This window comes from Melanotaenia boesemani, chromosome 9 (genome assembly GCF_017639745.1).
Source record: "Melanotaenia boesemani isolate fMelBoe1 chromosome 9, fMelBoe1.pri, whole genome shotgun sequence".
NCBI lineage: Eukaryota > Metazoa > Chordata > Actinopteri > Atheriniformes > Melanotaeniidae > Melanotaenia > Melanotaenia boesemani.
Window position 1 is genome coordinate 21,129,830 of NC_055690.1, and position 18,973 is coordinate 21,148,802.

Here is an 18,973-nt window from a genome sequence, read left to right on the forward strand (position 1 = left end):
GTTCCTATGCATATAATATAGTTACATTTGAGACAAGATAAGTTAAAAATTTTGCATGATAGATATGACCAATGTGTTTTGGATGTGTGTACCATCAGGACAATAGAATCCAGGGGCACAGGGGAACTTGGTAAAATTGCCAGTCTTCTCTGGACAGTAATATCCTGCTGGGCATTGGGAACAGACTGGCTGACCTGTGAGGTTGGCATAGGTTCCAGCTGGACAGGGCACTGGGTTAGCACTACCCTCAGGACAATAATGAATTGGTGGGCAAAGCCCTCCTTCTGAGCCTGAAGAAGAAAATCCAATTAGATTTGACAGAACACTGAAATTATCACTGCTATGCTTTTAATGTGATGAATTCAGTGATAAACACCTGATTAATTCAGCCATCATTCATTCAACCAAACACCCTCACATTTCTGGGGTTTTTGCATCTATTAGCAACTGTTTCTCTACTGAGTGATGCTAATACAAACAATTTTTTTTATTTCTGCATTGCATATTTATTCTACTTTCAACTATTTCATTTCATGCAAGAAATCACATAAATGAATAATCACTGCTGTGCTCATTTGTTGGTCAAACAATGTTTTCCCGGCTGAAAGGATGAGTGGGGTGAATTACTGTGATAATAAGAACATATCAAATTAACTTCTCAAAAAAAATCATAAAGCACAAAGTCTGTATTTTGAATTTCTACCTGTGCTTGTTGTGTCTCCACCTGGACAATATGATCCTTCCTGACACAGACCAGATGGCCGAGTTAGACCTGCATGGCCACAAAACTGACCCGCTGGACATGGACTACAGCCAGAGGCATCTGTCAGATAAAGACTGCAGCCATAAAAATATTAAGCACAATGTCACAAACTACTATGATAATGGAATAATTTTTTGTGCTTAATATTTGACCAATCAACCTGTCAGAATAGGTCCCAGGTGGACAGGGCAGAGGGAGGCTGGTGCCCTCAGGACAGAAACTCCCCTGTGGACATGCTCCTCCTACTCCTGTGCTGAAGTTACCATCAGGGTTTTCAAAGTTTACACCTTGAGATATTAAACAATTTAATTAGCTCATATAATCCACTCTAGGAGTTAAAAAGTTGTTTTTATGTAAAGTAAGAAGTACAACATCCAACTCCAAAGAGTTGGGATGTGGTGTAATAAATAAATATTGTATGCACAATAAAAAGCATAGCATAAAAAATATGATCTCACCATTAATTTGATGGCAGCAACACATCCATAAAAAGTTATTCACAATCACTGAATGAATTGTAGTAAAAAGTTTTTTTTCAAAATTGCTAAACCTCTCATGCCCAAAGTTTTTAAGACACGTTATCAAATTCCAAATGATTTTACATTTTCAAGATATAATTAAATTTCTCACTTTTAATATTTGATATTGGTTAAAAATGTCAAAAATACTGGTTTATAAGAACTGCAAATCACTACATTCTGTTTTTATTGACATTTTACCAAAAAATTAGAATTAGGGCTGCAAAAGCTAACATATGTTGCCGACCATACCTGCCATGCAATAGTAACCAGCCTGACAGGGTCCAGTAGGTTCAAACAGTCCCCAGTCTTCACAGTAGAAACCTGCATCAGTCATCATTGCAATTATAAGAATGGACAGTCTTAATAACAACACATCAAGAATATAGCTCATTTTGGTAGTTAAATATAATGAAATTTTAATTTAGTTAATTAAATTTATATTAATTACTTTTAACGCATCCTTTAAATAAACTGAATACATTAAAATCCAATTCAGCAGCATACTAATATCCTCCAAACAAAGCACTGAAAAACGTGGCAATACCATCACCTGCTGGACAAATGAGGCACTGTTCCACTTGACTGAGGCCAAGTTGAGAGCTGTAGGTTCCAGGTGGGCAGGGCAGAATGCCTTCAACACCACCACCAAGACAGTAGTGGCCTGCTGGACAGGCCTGGACACCCTCTCCAGACAGACAGTATGTCCCAGATGGGCAGTCATCACAAATTTCTGCCCCTTTAATAATGAAAAGGATTCAGGTGTTACTTCATGTCTCAAATGTTTATTTCTGGCATTTTATGCAGTTCCATAATTGTACTATTTTTATTATACCTGTAGTGTTTGAGTAAGTCCCATCAGGGCAGAGTATAGGAAAAGCTGAGCCCACAGGACAGTAATGTCCAACTGGACAAATGTTCCCTGTCACATAATCTGTGGGCTTTGAAACCGATGTCCCTCCTGAACAGTAATAACCTATAAATCAGACAATAATCACAAATATTATAGGAATCTGCCACATTTTCTATGTACACAGAGTTAATAAAGGTTAGATATCTTCATCATCCATCCATCCAGCCATCCAACTAACCTAACATGCATGTCTGTGGAGTGTTGGAGGAAGCTGGAGTACACAGACAGAACACATGCAAATTCTCCATGTTCGAACTTATGTTCAGAATTTGCCTCAGCTTAATTGCCTGCGTAAATCTAAATAATAGTCTCAAGTTTTTCCAACATAATATTTCAATATAATATTAAATTAATATTTTAGGTTCATAATGCATTTTTTTAGTTTACTCAAAAAGGCTTTGCAGCTGTTTGCCTCCTTTTTTTTAGTTTTCTCAACTACTCATTCTTCAGTTTGGAAGTCTGTATTCCAGCCACCCATATTTAACGCCTGTTTATTCCAATGCAGGGTTGCCTATCCAAGTAGTTACTAGGTGAGCGGAGGGTACACCCTAGATAGGTTGCCTGTCCACCACAGGCCCAGCATAAAAAGACAATCATTCATGTACAGACATGCAAACTCCACACAGAAAGGCAGATGATTCAACCAAGAACCTTCTTGCTGTGAGGCAACAGTGATAACTACCAAACTACAGCCAGGACGTCTGTATGAAAGAATTCACATAACATTTAAAAAAAAACATCTTTTACTGAAAACAACTAAATATTTACATTACAACATCATTACTGTTTTCAAGACACAATTAATTATATCAGCTAACAAGGGCTGTTGTGTTCGAGGTTTGAACCCTGGCTAAGCAGTGGGTACAGGTTCATGAAGATCATTTAAAATGCCTCAGAAGTGTACTTCAAATCCTTTGAATAGTCAAGATTTAGAGCTATGCAAGGTGAACCTGAGCTGCAGAGTGGTGTGGTGGCTAGCAATGTGGTTCCTGGTTTGGGCATCTGCCTTTCTGTGTGGAGTTTGCATGTTTTATGCATAAGCATAATGGTAGCAGCTGGCATAGACTCAAGCCTTTTTAAGTTCCCTTTTTTTTCTTTATTCAGTATAGATACTTAGAACCCATACCTATATCACATATTCCTGAAGGCTTGCTGAGTCCAGTACTGTTGCAATACAGTCCAGGAGGGCAGGGCCAACATGAGGACAGGTTTTGGGCTCCCACAGAGCTGCTCCAGGTTCCTACAGGACAGGGGTGCTGCTGTGGGTGCTTGGTTCCTTGTGGACAGACGTAGCCTGCAGGACACACACCACCTGAAGCGACAGCCACCTGTTGAAGTTCAGAAAAATAATCATCATCAATTCATTTTTTAATCATAAAATAATTATTTTATTAATTTCATGTTGGTTATCAATTAATCTGAGGGAAACTGAATATCTTTGGGCTGTTTGACTGCTGTACACCCACTGGCATTTTTACCTAAATATCTTGGGCTTCAAAGTTTGATAATTTTGGCTTCCTTCTACTGTTCTAGATGCTTAAAAGTTGAAGCTGTGGGCAGTTTGAGGTGGGAGCTGTCACTCATTTCCTACGCACCACGAACAGCTTACCACCAAGAACCACTTTAATGTATGTATGTAATACAAACTGGAAGAAAACACTGCACTAAATTCATTTTCATATCAAATGAAAGAAAAAAGGTAAACTGGGTAAAAAGCATTAACAGCTTACATCAAATCAACTACACAGTTTTCAAGGTAATGACTGAACTTAATAATAGGGAAGTTTCCACCTCTGCAATTATTGCATGTTTTTCCTTATTTTTTCTCCTTCCCCCGCTCATGAGCTGTATCATAAAGGTTGTTTTGCCTCACTTCAGCAAAATCACTGAAAGATGGTGGTTTATATGGATAAAATATATTTTGGTAATTGGCATCAAAATAGTACATGCAAAATGAGGAATTTGTATGATTCTTTCATTCTATTCAATCTACCTAAGATGCCTGCTACTACTTTTGGTTTTTCACTCAGTTTAGTGCTTCACTGTAACCTCATGTCTTTTTTTTGGATAAGTTATTAAAGTTGTTGGTCATTATGACTTACTGGTGAAGCAGTAGAGGCTCCAGAGGTACAATAGTGTCCCGGGTCACAGAGACCTTGAGGTTTAGAGAGACCAGCTCTGTTACAGAATAAACCTGCTTCACATGGCCGACAGTGCTTCACACCCTCACCGCCAGGTTGGTCAGAGTAAGAGCCCTGAATAAACAAACAGAATGATTGTTCAATATCACCAGTGTGAATGTGATAAATAGTAAATTCAGTTAATGAAATTTGACTGAAGGAATACAAGAACAAACATAACACTTAAAGACAACAAGAAGGCAAAGAGTGTATAAGAAGGACAACCAGGTAAACGAACAGACCCATGCTGTTGCACACATACTAATGCAGAGATACTGACTGAAGGACAAGGGCGAGCAGTAGAGGAGCCTGGAGGGCAGTAGTGTCCTGTGGGACACAACGGTGGCTGGGACAAGCCTGTCCGGTTGCACAGTCTGCCTGCTTGACATTCCTCACATGATCCTGCACTTCGACGCTGTCGAGGATTTACAGATCAACATAAAACCTTCAGCATAGCAATATTATTTCACTTTAAGAATACAGATAAGAGGCACTTGATATTCCATATGTATTTTTCCTACCATCTGAAAAAAGCCAAGAGGACATGGCTCTGCGCTGGCTGCCCCCTCTAAGGTATAATAACCCTCTTCTGCTTCATTTTGAACAGGTGAAGCTGAACCACCAGTACAGTAGAAACCAGGAAAACAAGGTCCAGAAGGTGAGGTGTTGTTGGTACCTGAACAATAGAAACTTACATGGAGAGAAGCATGTTGACTCAGTGGAGCGGAGGCGTGAGTTTTACGCTGTCCATTCAGCAGATATATGAGTAATCATTTTGCAAAAAAAAAAAAATAAATAAAATAGGGAGTCAGTATGAGTGAGATTACCCTGGTGGACAGCTAACACACTCCTCTGGGCTGCTGAGGCCACTGCTGTTACTGAAAGAGCCAGAGGGACAGGGCAAGGGAGAGACTGAAGCTGGAGGACAGTAACTTCCTGGTGGACACAAACCTCCAGTTGGTCCATCAACTGGAGTCTGAAAAATCAACAATATGTAAAAAGAAGCTTAATTAGATAGTAGTGAATTTATGTACTACAAAAATTTTTATTAAGGTGGACATAAAAAAAGTAAGAGAATAGAAATTAACAACTTTTAATCTCAGCTGAGTTGAATCTAGTAATAGTATTTTCATACTGCAGACTTGGCTCCCACTCTACAGTAGAAACGCTCCTTGCAGCTTCCAGAAGGCTCTACAAGTCCCACACCGGTGCAATACTGGCCTCCACCACAAGATGTGCACTCTGAGCCATCACTGAGAGCAGAACGAGAGCTGTAGGTCCCTTCAGGGCAAGGCTGAGGAGAAGAAGTGCCATCTGGGCAGTAAAACCCCTTAGAGGGGTAAGAGAGAGAGAGAGAGAGAGAGAGAGAGAGAGAGAGAGAGAGAGAGAGAGAGAGAGACAGAGAGAGACTGATATTTACATGAACACAACTTCAAGAAATACAGTGTTTTTCTAAATGCTTTATTCCTACCTGAGGGCAGATTATGGGTAAATGAGTCCCCAGTCTGTTGCAGTAATGCCTGGATGGACATAAAATACATGCCTCTCCACTGTGACCAAGTGTGTTGTTCCTGTATTTGCCGACCTGACAGGGGTAGGTGTAAGGGTAACCTGTCCCTGGGGGGCAGTAGTGCCCATCAGGACATATCCCTGTCTGTAAGATATATTACATGTATCACCACACACAGTTTGTGTCTACATTAGATTATGAAGCATTGTATGACTTTTTTTTAATCAAATGTTTATCTTAAATGCTTTTTTCTTACAGGCCTGGTAATAGGCTGCTCCTGAGGCTGCTGGGAGTAACAATATTTCCCTTCAGGACATTGGACACATTCTGATACATCACGCAGACCAGGAGAGTCGCTGTACGTGCCATTGGGGCAAGGTATAGGGTTGGGATTCTTTGAGTGGAATAAAGGTGCAGCCAGGTTAACAGACCAATGTGTGATACACCATATATAATTTACATTGAGAAGAGAAATTGTCCTTTGTTGCCAGTATTACACTCTGACTCACAATGCCTCCTCCTGGACAATAAAAACCTCGAGGACAGAGTGTGGCTGAGCGTTGGGGATCTCTGGCCAAACCCTGAGAGCAGAGGAAACCTGGAGGACACACCATGACACTTCGCATGGCTTCCTCGCTAGTGGTCTCATTACTGCAGTAGTGTCCTGGTAGGCATGGAGAGCACTCCGCAGAGCCTTCGTCCTACACACAAGAGAACATGAAGGAAGATTCAGGGAGTTGACATTAATATCAACCAGTATGGGGGAGGGACACAGCAAAATAGATACTGAGAATGCAGGAGAAAGGAGGATTCTAAATGGAGAAAGCTGGAAAAACACTGATATTGCCTCCATACAGAATCAAAAAGATTATATATAATAAAAATGAACTTTTCCTCTTGCTGATACTTACAGCTATACTAGATGAGTAATGTTAATGATATCATGTGGGTGGAAAATGCTAATCTAAAAATAGAACAATCAAAAAGGCTATGGAGAGATAAGAATACACCAGCTGTGGTTTCTATTGGATATGTAAGTTGTCCAGTCACACTGATTTGTGTTAGATGGGTCCTTACAGAGTAGCTGCCAGCTCCACACACTCTGGGGTTGACAGTGGCTGAGTGAGGACAAAAATAGCCAGCAGGGCAAGGAGAGCAGTCCTCCAGCCTCCGACCTCCTTTCAGGTGGCGAAATGTAGAGCTGAGAAAGGCAGAATGGGGGAGATACATAAAATCATACTTTTTACTAAAAGTAAAATCATACACTAAATCATAATTTTTACCACATACAGCCAAGTCTTTCAGTAATATACACTTCATCATCATTCTCACATATATCCACCGATATTCTGCTTACGGTGGGCAAGGTGAAGGTTTGGAGGTCCCCCGTTTACAGAATGAGCCTTCGGGACAAATCAAGCAGTCTTCTCTGAATCTGTTTCCCATCTGGATGCTGTAGGTGCCCACAGGGCAAGGAAACTGGGTGCCATATGCAGTCCCTGATGAGTCAACATTGATTTAGTTCTATCTATATAAATGACTCATGAAAGAAATGCTATGAAAGAAATATATAAATGATCAGCTGGATTCTTGTATTACAAAAGTAAAAATATACATTTATTTAACTTAGATGCTTCCTATGTTGCCACCTGCATCAAACTAATGTTTACCTTCAGGACAGTAGTGTCCAGAGTTGCATCGGCCTGTTGGAGCTGCAGACCCAGCCAGACAATACCAACCCCAAGGGCATAGCTGGCACTCACTTTCAGCCTCCAATCCACTGCGACTACTCCATGTCCCAACAGGACACTTGTACTGAGTTGGGAACATTGTCCCAGGTGGACAATAATGTCCAGAAAAGCAGAAAAGTGGTGGCCTTTGGATACCACCAGTCCCTGATAAGATAGAAATGATACAGTTACCAAGGTGGGGAAGGAAATGAGGAAGGTAAAGGAGATAGTGATCAGTGTGGCTAAAGCTCATGATTTAGTGAAGACATTCACTGGTAATGTAATTTCTCTAGAGTAGTTAAGTATAATAAAATACTTTGTGTGTGATGTAAATTATTTCCTCTGATATAGGTTGAACTTTTAAAGGCCAACTGAACAGTTATGAAATGTCACCCCGAAGACAGGCATATCGTGCTGGACACTGCTGACATTGCGAGCGGTCAGTAAGGTCAGTGCGATTGCTAAGTGTCCCCGGTGGGCAGGCATTCGTTGGTGCGTTGGGTTTTGAGGAGCCAGGAGGACACACAAACCTGTGGAGATTTAGACAGATTTATCACAGAAACAGAATAACAATGCCAAAACAGGAAATATAAGACAAAAATCCCTTAATGAGAGTTTTCAAAAGCTTCAGATGGTATAAATTCTGTCTGGTTGCCTCTCGGCCTCTTGGTTCTGAAGAGGTTACATACCCTTGCATGCAGTCCACATCAGGAGCTCTCAGAGCTATCTGTGTGCAGGCCTTTCCTGCATAGCACTCTCTACAATCAGTCAGCTCATCCTGACCCTCTAAAGGGTTGAAAGAGCCTGGTGGACAGGGCACTGGGTCACTTATCCCCTCAGGACAGTAGAAACCAGCTGGGCATTTGAGACAGTCCTTTACACCTAGAAGGAGTAGTTGTAATGCTAAGATGTTCACAGTTTTATGGCACATTGTGCTTCTTAACTATTAAGATAACTGAGATATTCTAAGGTGCACATGATTTTTTTTCTATAATGAACTCGCTGCTCCAGCTTGCTATTGCAATTTTTTTCCCCCCTAATTTAGATTCTATTAATCTTTTAGTTTTTTCTTTAACCATCTTGGGCCTCCATCTGTTTCAGTAACTCATCCATAGGTTCTGGTTATTTAATGTGAAGTAAGCAAGACATATACGTTTATGTAATCAGTGAGTTGTGCTCTGATAGACTGCTGTGGCATCACATCAGTTTGATGAGCTATTGAACTTAGAAATAATGATTTTGTAGTATCAATTGTATGGACAAATTTGTATGGATAATAAAAAAAAGAAAAACAAAATTCTATCAAAACCATATCTTACTATTTGTTAATTTTTTAAGAAACTTTCAACAAGAAGTGTCAAACATGGACTTATGTCTAGTCAAGGAAACTTGTTGGGATTAATCTCAATCACATAAATAAAAATAAAGAATGAAAACTCACTTATTGCTCCTTGATGAGGTGTGAAGGTGCCTGGAGGACATGTCACTTCCTCCAAGGTGCCAGCTGGGCAGAACCTACCTCGGGCACAGGGCAAGCCAGGACCTGATGATCCTGTTGAATGCAACACCCACATCAATATTTCGTACTAACATACCAATATAAAAAATGTGTCAAAACCTTTGACAAGTTATAGTCATAAACAAGCAACACTATGCAGATAATATCTTGCAGTAACTTCTTATCGAAGGAAATCCATTTTTTCATGTTCTTTCTTGCATGAATTTAGTTCAGTTACTAGGATACATATATTCTATTTAAGTATCTGTTGTTCCAGTGAAATGAGTACATCAGTTATAAGACTTACCTGCAGGACAGAATCGTCCCTCTCTGCATCTCTTGCAGGCTGCCCTACTTGTCTGACCCAGTTGTTCCCCTGCTGTACCAGCAGGGCAAGGTGACCCATGAGGGGTGGCGGTGCCCTCTTCACAGTAATAGCCCTGTGGGCACAGAAACTGGGAGGTGGGTCTCTGTGAGCTTCCTTCCAGACAATAAAACCCTAGGGGAAAGTATTTATAGATGAGAAGAACATTTTTTGAAGGATACAACTTATATGATAAAGACATATAAAGCTGTTTTTGAATACATCTGATTTATTGGGCTTTAGCAACTGACTGAGTGGGTAATTTTATGGGTTTAATTACACGATTCTCCATATTTTTGGACATGGAACCATTTAACACAAGATTTTCCATGACTAAAGCTGTACCTGCAGGACATTCTGCACAGTCTCTGAGGGTCTGCAGACCTTCTTTAGGGCCATAAGTCCCTGCTGGACAGGGCACAGCCACACCTCCCACACAGTAATGACCTGAAGCAAAGAAAAACACGTACAAAACACATTTGGCCTCCTTCAGGAGAAAAAGAAGCAGCAAGACAAATGATAAGTTACAGTGACAAGCACTAACCTCTCGGACAGACATTACAATCTGACTCTTCTTTTCCTCTTTTGTATGTTCCCGGTCGACAGGCAATGACTTGGCCAGACCTGTGGGCCGACTGGCTCCAGCGGGGAGCCACAGCCACCCCACAGAACGAGGATGTATCATTACAGCTATGGCAATAAGTCTGTCCAGGTGTGGAGAACAAACCAGGAGGACAGGGGAGTGGCTGTGACATCCCACTGTCTGGACAGTAAGTTCCTGGGCAGATAGAGGTTATATTTTTGTGGGGCTCTTTTTGGTGACATATTAATAGATGTCAAACTTCAAACACAGTACAAGAGAAGACGTAGTAGTACTACCTGCTGGACACTGCAGACACTGAACAGTACACACAGTGGAATAGAAACCTTGGAAACAGTCATTACACTCAGTGTGATCTAGACTGGGCTCCTTTCCAGGTCCACACTGAAAGGCCCAAAGAAAACACAAATAATACATAAAAAAAAACAAAAAAACATATTTCTTCTTTTACAATTTAGCTTTATAAACTGAAAGTGCTTTTTCTTTCATTTAATGTTTATTATGACCTTAAAATGGAAGCCAGACATGCAAACAGAGTCGACAGGGCAGGTCAGACACTGCAGGACCCCTTCAGGAGAATGTTGCCCAGCAGGGCATAAATTAAGTGTCCCATTGGTCGGATCACATGAAAAGCCCGCAGGACAGAGCCTACAGTCCACTCTGTCTTCTGAACTGATTAAACCTGGAAAACAAGGCTGCAACATAAAGGAATGAGTAATTTGTTGCACTGTATTAAGTGTGAGATGACACAGGTTTTTTTTTTTTTTTTTACCTTGCAGTCACTGATGCTGTTTTTCCCTGTGTAGAGGTTAAATGTTCCTATTGGACATCTGTTAGGTGCAGATATATTGCCAGGGCAACTATAGAGAAGAAATATGTTAATTACAATAACATTTTAAACATATTTTTACATATGACCCCTTAAGGGGGCAAAATAATATCTACTTTTATTTAAAACAGAGTTCTGTCTGATTCCCATGTCCATGCTATAAAAAAATGTAAATATAAGATTTCAAAGATGGTTAATGACTTACAAATGACCAGAAGGACACTCCAAACAAAGCTGGTGGGAGAAGTATTTTCCTTCTGGACACTGATCAAGGTCTGCCTCTTCACTGAGAAGGAGGTCTCCACTCCCCTCAGGAGAGTCTTAATTAAAGTCAGGGAGAATGCAGACATTTGTCTTTGAGTCGATAAATTTTTTCACTTAAAACATTACAAAAAAAAAAAAACTTTGATAGTTGTTCTTACCTGAAGCAACTCCAAACTGTGACAGTAGCAGAAAAATCTCCAAAGCTGAGAAGAAGAGAAAATGCATTGCTCTGAAAAAGAACATTATCTCTGGATCTCTAATCATGTATGCAGGGACATAGCATTTTTTTTTTTTTTTGCATTTCATAACAGACTGTTTAGCCTGTGCCTACATGGATAATTGTTTAGAGCGACGAAAGTGAGAGACCCTCAGTCAGAAAAGTGAAAGGAGCGTGAAACGTGATTCCCTGGTGGTTACTCAAGCTGACAGTGGAGTGCAATTAGGTTCTGTAACTGTATCTGCTACTTTTATAATGCATGAGCATGGGCCTAAGCTAGCCTAGATGTTGTCTCTGTTAGTGGATCACTTCAAATATTTATACCACCTATGTTTGGCCATTTGAGATGTCATGAAGAGAATCACTATTAGGTATTAAAGATATTAAAAATCAGTCATTTTCTGAAGCTGACTGATGCTCAAATAAAATGTTTTATTGCAAAAGATATATGTTGTTTTCACAGAGTGAGGGTTTCATCATGTATTATTTAATCATTGTGTAAAATTAATGGGGAACATGTTGTTAGCTGGAGCAAAGAGTAAGCTGCAATGCTGGATCTGCAGAAGTACATGCAAACTGCATTAGGATGTACTTAAAGTCAGATGCTAAATGAATTTATTTAAGCATTAATGCACAAATATAGCTGATTTTTTAATCCACAGTAAATAAAGTGGCATATGAATTTGTCCTTTACATTTACAACTGGAATTTACTTTGCAGGAAATCAGCTGCAACACATGGAAAATTCAAAATTATGTTTACACATCTCTGAATCGTACCACTTCCTGTACCCTAACCCAAGAGGAGGAACATATATGTGGGTACTTCATAGCGGCTGTGCAGGTGCAAGCATCACCACATTGTAAGAGCACATAATATAATATTTCATTCCTTGACGTACGACGAAAACAGCAAAGCAGGGACCAACAATGATGATTTCAGTCTGCCTCACCTTACTCTGCTTTTGGGTGGCACAAGGTCAATAATGCATCTAGAAAAATAATGCTTGGCATTTTGAGGTAATGTAATGACTTTTTTCTCCTATTAAATAAATAATTTTTTCTCTCTTTGCAGATATTGCCAGCTGTGATAAAACTCCAACACCCGTTGACTTCTTGACTGTAGAACTGGGTGATAGCGTTACATTGAACTGCACCTACAATTGCTCATCAGGATTTGTCCATGGCTACTGGAGTACAGCATCAAATAACTCTGATTGTACTGAAATATCTAGAAATGGTACCTTTTGCACTGTGGCGGTCTGTCTATCAGTTGTGTCTGCTGAAGATGTAAAAGAGAACTACACTTGCTACACAGAAGATCGAGAGCACCCTCAACTTTTGCAAAAAACAGAGCGAATAATTTCCCTTCAAGGTAAACAAACAATTAAATAGATGTACATTTTATATGCAAATCAATACTATACATATACGCATATACAACACACACACACACACACACAAATATATTTATATATATATGTATATATATAAACATATGTGTGTGTGTGTGTGTGTGTGTGTGTTTTGTTTTGTTAAAGTTCGAAGAAAAATCCCACACTGGACAGTTGCCCCAAAGACTGACACTAAAAATGGTGAGAAACTGTCAAGATATGGTATAATCTACTGTAATTCTAATTATATTGTTGTTCCACGCTGTTTTTAATTATTATACTATGACCTCTTTTTCTCAGTATCTTTTTCTGCTGAGACAAAACATTCAAGCGGAGGTGAGATAATACTTAAAACAAATTATGCAAAAATAGAAAAGAAAAAACACAACTATTTCTATGCGTGATTGTGAAGTAAAAGTTTCTTTTTCTATTCAGTACAATGCAAGTTAATCTGATAATTCCCGTTTAACAGGGGAATTTACTGGGATCAAGGTTTTGGCAACAGTCACTGTTACAGTGGCCATGGTTCTTGCAGGACTGGCTGTCTACCTGTGTGTGAATCGGAACAGACAGAACTGGAATGGTAAAGGTGATTATAATGTATCCAACTATTGAAAGACATCTGTATTAAAAAGGATAAATGGATTTAGAAAATAAGACACAATTTCAATTATGTAAAACTGATAATAATTTAATAATAATAATTTCTTACATATTCTAGGAGAATCAGGTGTGTCAAGGTCATGGTGAGTATGATTAAAGCACTCATTTTTGGTTAAATCTGTGTTTAGCTACTTTTTCAAATTTAACTTTTGAACATCTCTTCAATAGCTGATTTCTTGATCTTTAAAAATTTCAGCTTACCACAACCACCAAATGTTCCTCTCTTGCCATTAAAAGGTAAACAATTATCAAAAGTAAAAAAAAAAAAAAAAACAACTTTCAAATGTGGCCCTGCCATTCATACCTTGTATATTCTCCAGGAACACCATCGATACAGAGTGAGAGAGTTACTGTGAGGATTCCTCCACCTGGTAGTATAATCTCTAAGCAGTATAAGTGACATAGAATCACAGGCTATAGTGATTGATAATTACTGATAAAACAAAGTGTTTCTTTGACACAGATAATGAGAGTGAGACTGAAGTTCCATATGCTGACATAATGATCACCGTCCGAGGGGTCAGTACACCAGAGCTCACCCAGGTCGGCTACTTGGCAACGGGAGAGGTAAGAAACAAGACTCCATTCATAGTCTTCATATTGGTCATGTGTATTTAACTGAAGCCAACATTGTATGAACAGCTCTGCTCTACAGATCACACACCTGCCACATGACTGTAAATTTGAAAATGAAAAGGTCTCCATTTTAGCTACGACTTTCTTTGACTTTTATTTTATTGTTGGGCACAAAGTGGTTTCAATAAGTAAGCGACTGAATAAACAAAGAAGTTGCATTTAAAACATCTACAACTGCATCTACAAATAGGCGGTAAATTCGTTGACAGATGTGGATTTATCAGATATGAAACCATTTAAACCACATTTGTTGCTTCATGTGCAGCAGCACCTTTTAAACAAGACAGAGACAGATGCATTTACTACTTTTTTAATACTCCATAAGCATTTTTGATATGATAATATTAGTTACTGTGATTTTGAAAGCAAAATACTTTCCCATTCAAGAGTACAATAGCATTTCAGCTGTTCAAGAATATAGTGACTCCTTTCTTGTATTTTATTGTTCAGTGGGTTACATGTTTGGACTGCAGGCAGGCTAGTTTAACACCTGGACACTTTGGAGTCATGCTGATGTAGTGACACAAAGTAACAGAATGTGGCTCAGCATTGTTTTGCTGTAAAAGCAAGGCCCTGTTTATGCCAGCATATGTTGCCCTAAAACATCTATGTGAGCTCAGCATTAATGGTGTCATATGCAATTTGCTTAGGGTATATGCATGAAAGCCCGCCTACTTCCTCACAGGCGAGTGCAATGATTCCTCACCTATTTCACCTAAAAATGCAGTATTTTAAAAAAGAATGTATTATTTAAATAACAGGGCAGCTTTTAAATTTCATCTTAGTCTATCTTAAACAACTTTTCAGACGTAACTAACATATTGGAAGGAAATAAGTGGCTTTAGAGCAGGGATGTCTAGCTCTGGTCCTTGAGGTCCTCAATCCTGCAGATTTTCAATGTTTCCCTGCTCTAACACACCTGACTCAAATAAAATGGATCCAATAGTCTATAAAACTTTGGACACCCCTGCTTTAGAGTAAAAAATCAAGTTGTTATAAACATTCGTATGTGCCTGTTACTTTTAAAAAGACCTTAATATTAGTTTTAGTGACAGTAACAGCCATTTGGCAATGGAACGTCACATACGCCTTAAGATACTCTAGATAAGTATCCTACATTGTATTTTTCTCTGCTTCACGTTCAGAGGAGGGGAGATGAATCAAGAGCTCACCTGCAAGCCTCTCGTTCAGCTGACAGACTACACGTGCCCCAGCCTAGAGAGGTCAGCCGCAAGATGAGCACCAACTCTGAGTACGCAGTCATCACATATGCCTGAATTCGTTTGATGCTGTTTGATGAGAAGAGGAAAGAAGAAAAACGTGTTTTGTTATATATGCTTCCATTCGCTCTTTTGTTAAAATTTTTATACAAACCAAATATTCATACTTTTTATTCTTTGCGTGTGCTGTGTCTATACTAAAATATGCATTTAATAAAGGCATTACTTTTCGTGAATGTTTTTGACGTTTGACCCTTATCGGTGTCCGTATTAACAACGGTTGCTTAGAGGTAGATATCAACAAAACACAAGGGGTATACTGTTCCTAGCTGTCTCACATTCAAAAGTAGCTAAACGTCGCTTGCAAGAACTTTGGGGTAATAGGTATTGCAAGTTATTTGTTTTCTGACATTTTGTGAATCTCGCTGAACATAAATTCAAGCATTTTTAAGTGGTGTGAGCGCTATATATACATACAAACACTGTTAATATTTACAAAGCCCTCGATGTTAGCCATATTGAAATATCTTTGAAGCTACAGACCTGGGGCTTGGTAATCAACTGAGAGAAACGGTAACTTTTCCTAGTCAGTTCTAGTAGTCCGAAACAGAGGGGGGGAAAATGTCAGTGCCTTTCTCCAGTACTCACCTGCGGGTCCCTCGAGGATTCGGCACCATTCTCGAGGGACTAACCCGTGAAGTTCTTCGAGACCAGCCTGAGGACATCCCCACATATGCTGCGCAGTACTTTGAAGCTCTTCTCAAGCAAAGAGAAGGTAACTGTAGTTTTTTTATATGATGAAACGAAAGAAATTAAGTTTATTACCACCAGATATATGTATTCGTTGTCTTTTCTCGCAGAGAGTGGTATGGATCCTGCTGAGTGGACTTCAAAACTGGAAGATAGATTCTACAATAACCATGCATTCAAGAATATTAGGGTACTTTGTCAACCCACAGTCTAGGCCTTGTTGTAATTTTAAGCTTCAGCTCTATATATATTTGTATATTTGCATAAATTGGAATTACGCTCAATAATTGGCAGTTATTTTTATTTATTTTTGTTTTTCCAGACAAGTCCTGAAAGGGAAAAAACACCAGAGATGAACATTTCCAAGTGAGTCTCAATGCCACCAGAAGAATCAACAGACGAGGGACAGGATGAACACCAGGGAAAGGATAGTGACAAGTTCTAACGACATTACAGTATTACTTATGTTTATCATTAAAAAGCTTCTGAAGTAATTTGGTGTAAAGTTTTTGGTAATGACAGTGTTTTTGCCTGATTAGGAATAAATGGATAGAGAATAACTGCACATAACTCAGCAACTGCTGTTGTTTAGAAATATTTAGCGGCATTATTTAAATTCCTTTAAAGTTGCAGAAAAGAATAATTTTTCAAATATCTATGCTAAAATATAAATATATGGCCATGTCATAAAATATTGTATGGCCATAATTATGAGAAAAAGCAGTAATGTATTCTATTGCAGTATGAAATTTGGCTTAGCCTTTCACTAAAATATAATCTTAAAGTATATTATGGAGTAGAGGTCTAGACATAGTAAAAAGATAAACTCAGTACTGTTAGATTTCCAGTGTCAAGGCTGAGAGGAAATGGCAGAACTCAGCATAAGACTACAAGCTACACGTGGACAGTCACCAGTTGAGTTATTATATCTTGTTTAGAAAGACTATAACTTGAATTACTGTCAATACTCAAAGTGTCTCTTTGTACAACAGTACTCACATTAATTTTATCATGTCATTTTGTATTTTCTAGAGAAAAATCATTTGAGTCCCAAACTGAGGATGAATCAAGTCATTCAACAGAACTCTCAACGTTTTCCGCCACACAACCTCGTGTCTCTGAACATGCGTCTTCAACTGAAAGCACAGATGAAGATGAAGAAAATAATATTTCAGAGAAATGCACTGTTTCAACGGAAACAGGACATTCAGTAAAAAAGTCTGTCACAAATATGCAGAACAATGAGGCAAGCAGCACAGAAAAGGAGAAAGACCCAGCAATTACTACACTTAAACATACTGACAGACCAGATAAAGAAATGGAGAGTGATCTTATTCCAGACCAAAATATAGCAAGGTCTGACTCACAGCCTGCTGGTTTGTTGTCAGTTGGAGGAACTGCAAATGTAGATGTTTGTGCTCAGGAGTTAGGAGTGGCTGAAGGTGTGGGGGGTGATCGACAAGAAAGTATCCCTGTAGATGAGGAAATTATTGACTCAGAAAAAGGAGAGGATACTGAAGTTGCAGAATCAGTGGAGATCTTTTCACTCCCTGGGCTAGCTGATGTGAATGCTGCAGTGCTTGGAGGAACAGAAAGAGCAATGGGAGGAGAGACTGTTCAAGATGATTTTCATGTTATTGAAGACGAAGAAAGTTTGAAACCCCAGGTTAAGGAAACTGTTGTAGAATCTTTACTGCTTCAATCTGAAATCACCGAGGACAGCCAAGAAAAAGCAAAGGATCATAAAGAAAAAACAAAGGGGATGGAAATAACAGAAACTGAAGCTTCTTCTAATGAAAGTTTAGCTTATATTGAGGGGGCTTTAGTTGACAATGTATTATCAAAAGAGGATTCTTTGGTTGAGATTAGCTTTGAAGATGTTCCAGAGGCTCGACACATTACTCCAGTTGAGAAGAAACAGCCTAGGGAAGAGACTTCAATAGATGTGATACAGACTAATGTATTAGAAATGCAACAAATGGAAGAGTCCAAGGAGCTCACTGGAAGTTCAACAGGCCAAAATGTATCTCATACAGAAGATCCCCTTGAACCTGAAATGGAGATAGTCAAAGAAGAATTGAACTCTGAAAGGGAGGAAAATGAAAGTCGGCATGCAGCATTTGATATAATGACAGAAACAGTGGACACAAATAACTCTAATTTAAATGACAGTGATGATGATGATGAGGAAAAAGGTGTTAAAAGCATCAGCTCATCAGATCAGCCCACTACTGAGGCAGAAAGGGAGATTCAAGAGGATGAAACCAGTTATAAAAGTGTTGATACCAATGAAATACAGGACAAATTTGATCAGAATCAGGACCCTGAAAAAGAGACGCAGTCAAATGACCCTGGTTTTACAGAAGAGACGACATGCACAGGTGGTGGAGATGAAGAGGAAATATGTACAGAGAGCTGCAGCAAGATGGAGGAACCAGAAATTAATGATGACATGATCGAATGTGATCCATCAAAACAAACCCAGTCAAATACATCAACTGCTGGAATCGAAGGAGAGAGAGAAACCTTTGAGGAAAGTGCACAACAACTACCACAGGAGAGCGAAGAAAGTCAGAAAACTGCAGAGGATGCTGGGGAAGAAAAAGAGGTCACGCCAAAGGAAGCAGAGGAACACGAAACAACTGATTGTGAAAAACAGGAGAAGAATGAAGCAATGGGAAAAGAGGAGACCATCAGCCTCACTCATAGTGCAGATTGGATGGGTGCTGACCATCAAGAAGAGGAAAGGCCAGCTGAGTCTGGGGACACCACAGAGCTTGCAAGGAAGAGTGATGAGGTAATCTTGATTGTTCACTGGATCCCTTTCACACATTTTACACTTTGCTTTTGCACAGAAATTACAATCAACCTTTTTTCATGGCGATAAAACAGCCCTGAACATTTCACTACTTGGTGCCTTAACT

General features: G+C 39.2%; 2 protein-coding genes across 3 annotated transcripts; both read left to right on the plus strand.

Moving 5' to 3' along the window:
- Positions 1-12,221: 12,221 nt before the first annotated feature.
- LOC121646404 lies at positions 12,222-15,536 on the plus strand. 2 transcript variants are annotated; one of them, XM_041995342.1, is made up of 10 exons: positions 12,222-12,365; positions 12,462-12,761; positions 12,928-12,981; positions 13,081-13,116; positions 13,253-13,363; positions 13,502-13,526; positions 13,640-13,680; positions 13,764-13,814; positions 13,907-14,010; positions 15,225-15,536. In XM_041995342.1, exons 1-10 carry the CDS (start codon positions 12,317-12,319, stop codon positions 15,354-15,356), a joined length of 903 nt encoding a protein of 300 aa, XP_041851276.1. In that variant the 5' UTR covers positions 12,222-12,316; the 3' UTR covers positions 15,357-15,536. The 2 variants fall into 2 exon arrangements, with proteins under 2 accessions (XP_041851276.1, XP_041851275.1); XM_041995341.1 differs by having other exon boundaries at positions 13,253-13,369; positions 15,225-15,534.
- Positions 15,537-15,576: 40 nt separating this feature from the next.
- Positions 15,577-17,406, plus strand: LOC121646405 (sperm surface protein Sp17-like). Its single transcript, XM_041995343.1, has 5 exons — positions 15,577-16,074; positions 16,160-16,239; positions 16,372-16,415; positions 16,890-16,963; positions 17,082-17,406. Exons 1-5 carry the CDS (start codon positions 15,921-15,923, stop codon positions 17,261-17,263), a joined length of 534 nt encoding a protein of 177 aa, XP_041851277.1. The 5' UTR covers positions 15,577-15,920; the 3' UTR covers positions 17,264-17,406.
- The last annotated feature ends 1,567 nt before the right edge of the window (positions 17,407-18,973 follow it).

Excerpts from the sequence above, each read along its gene's own strand:
- LOC121646404 (XM_041995341.1), top strand. The coding sequence starts at position 12,317 with ATGATGATTTCAGTCTGCCTCACCTTACTCTGCTTTTGGGTGGCACAA. Across the intron at positions 13,370-13,501 it reads ACAGAACTGGAATGGTAAAG|GAGAATCAGGTGTGTCAAGG; the intron begins GTGATTATAATG and ends TACATATTCTAG. Across the intron at positions 13,527-13,639 it reads TCAGGTGTGTCAAGGTCATG|CTTACCACAACCACCAAATG; the intron begins GTGAGTATGATT and ends TAAAAATTTCAG.
- LOC121646405 (XM_041995343.1), top strand. The coding sequence starts at position 15,921 with ATGTCAGTGCCTTTCTCCAGTACTCACCTGCGGGTCCCTCGAGGATTC. Across the intron at positions 16,240-16,371 it reads ATGCATTCAAGAATATTAGG|ACAAGTCCTGAAAGGGAAAA; the intron begins GTACTTTGTCAA and ends TTGTTTTTCCAG. Across the intron at positions 16,416-16,889 it reads CCAGAGATGAACATTTCCAA|ATTTCCAGTGTCAAGGCTGA; the intron begins GTGAGTCTCAAT and ends CAGTACTGTTAG.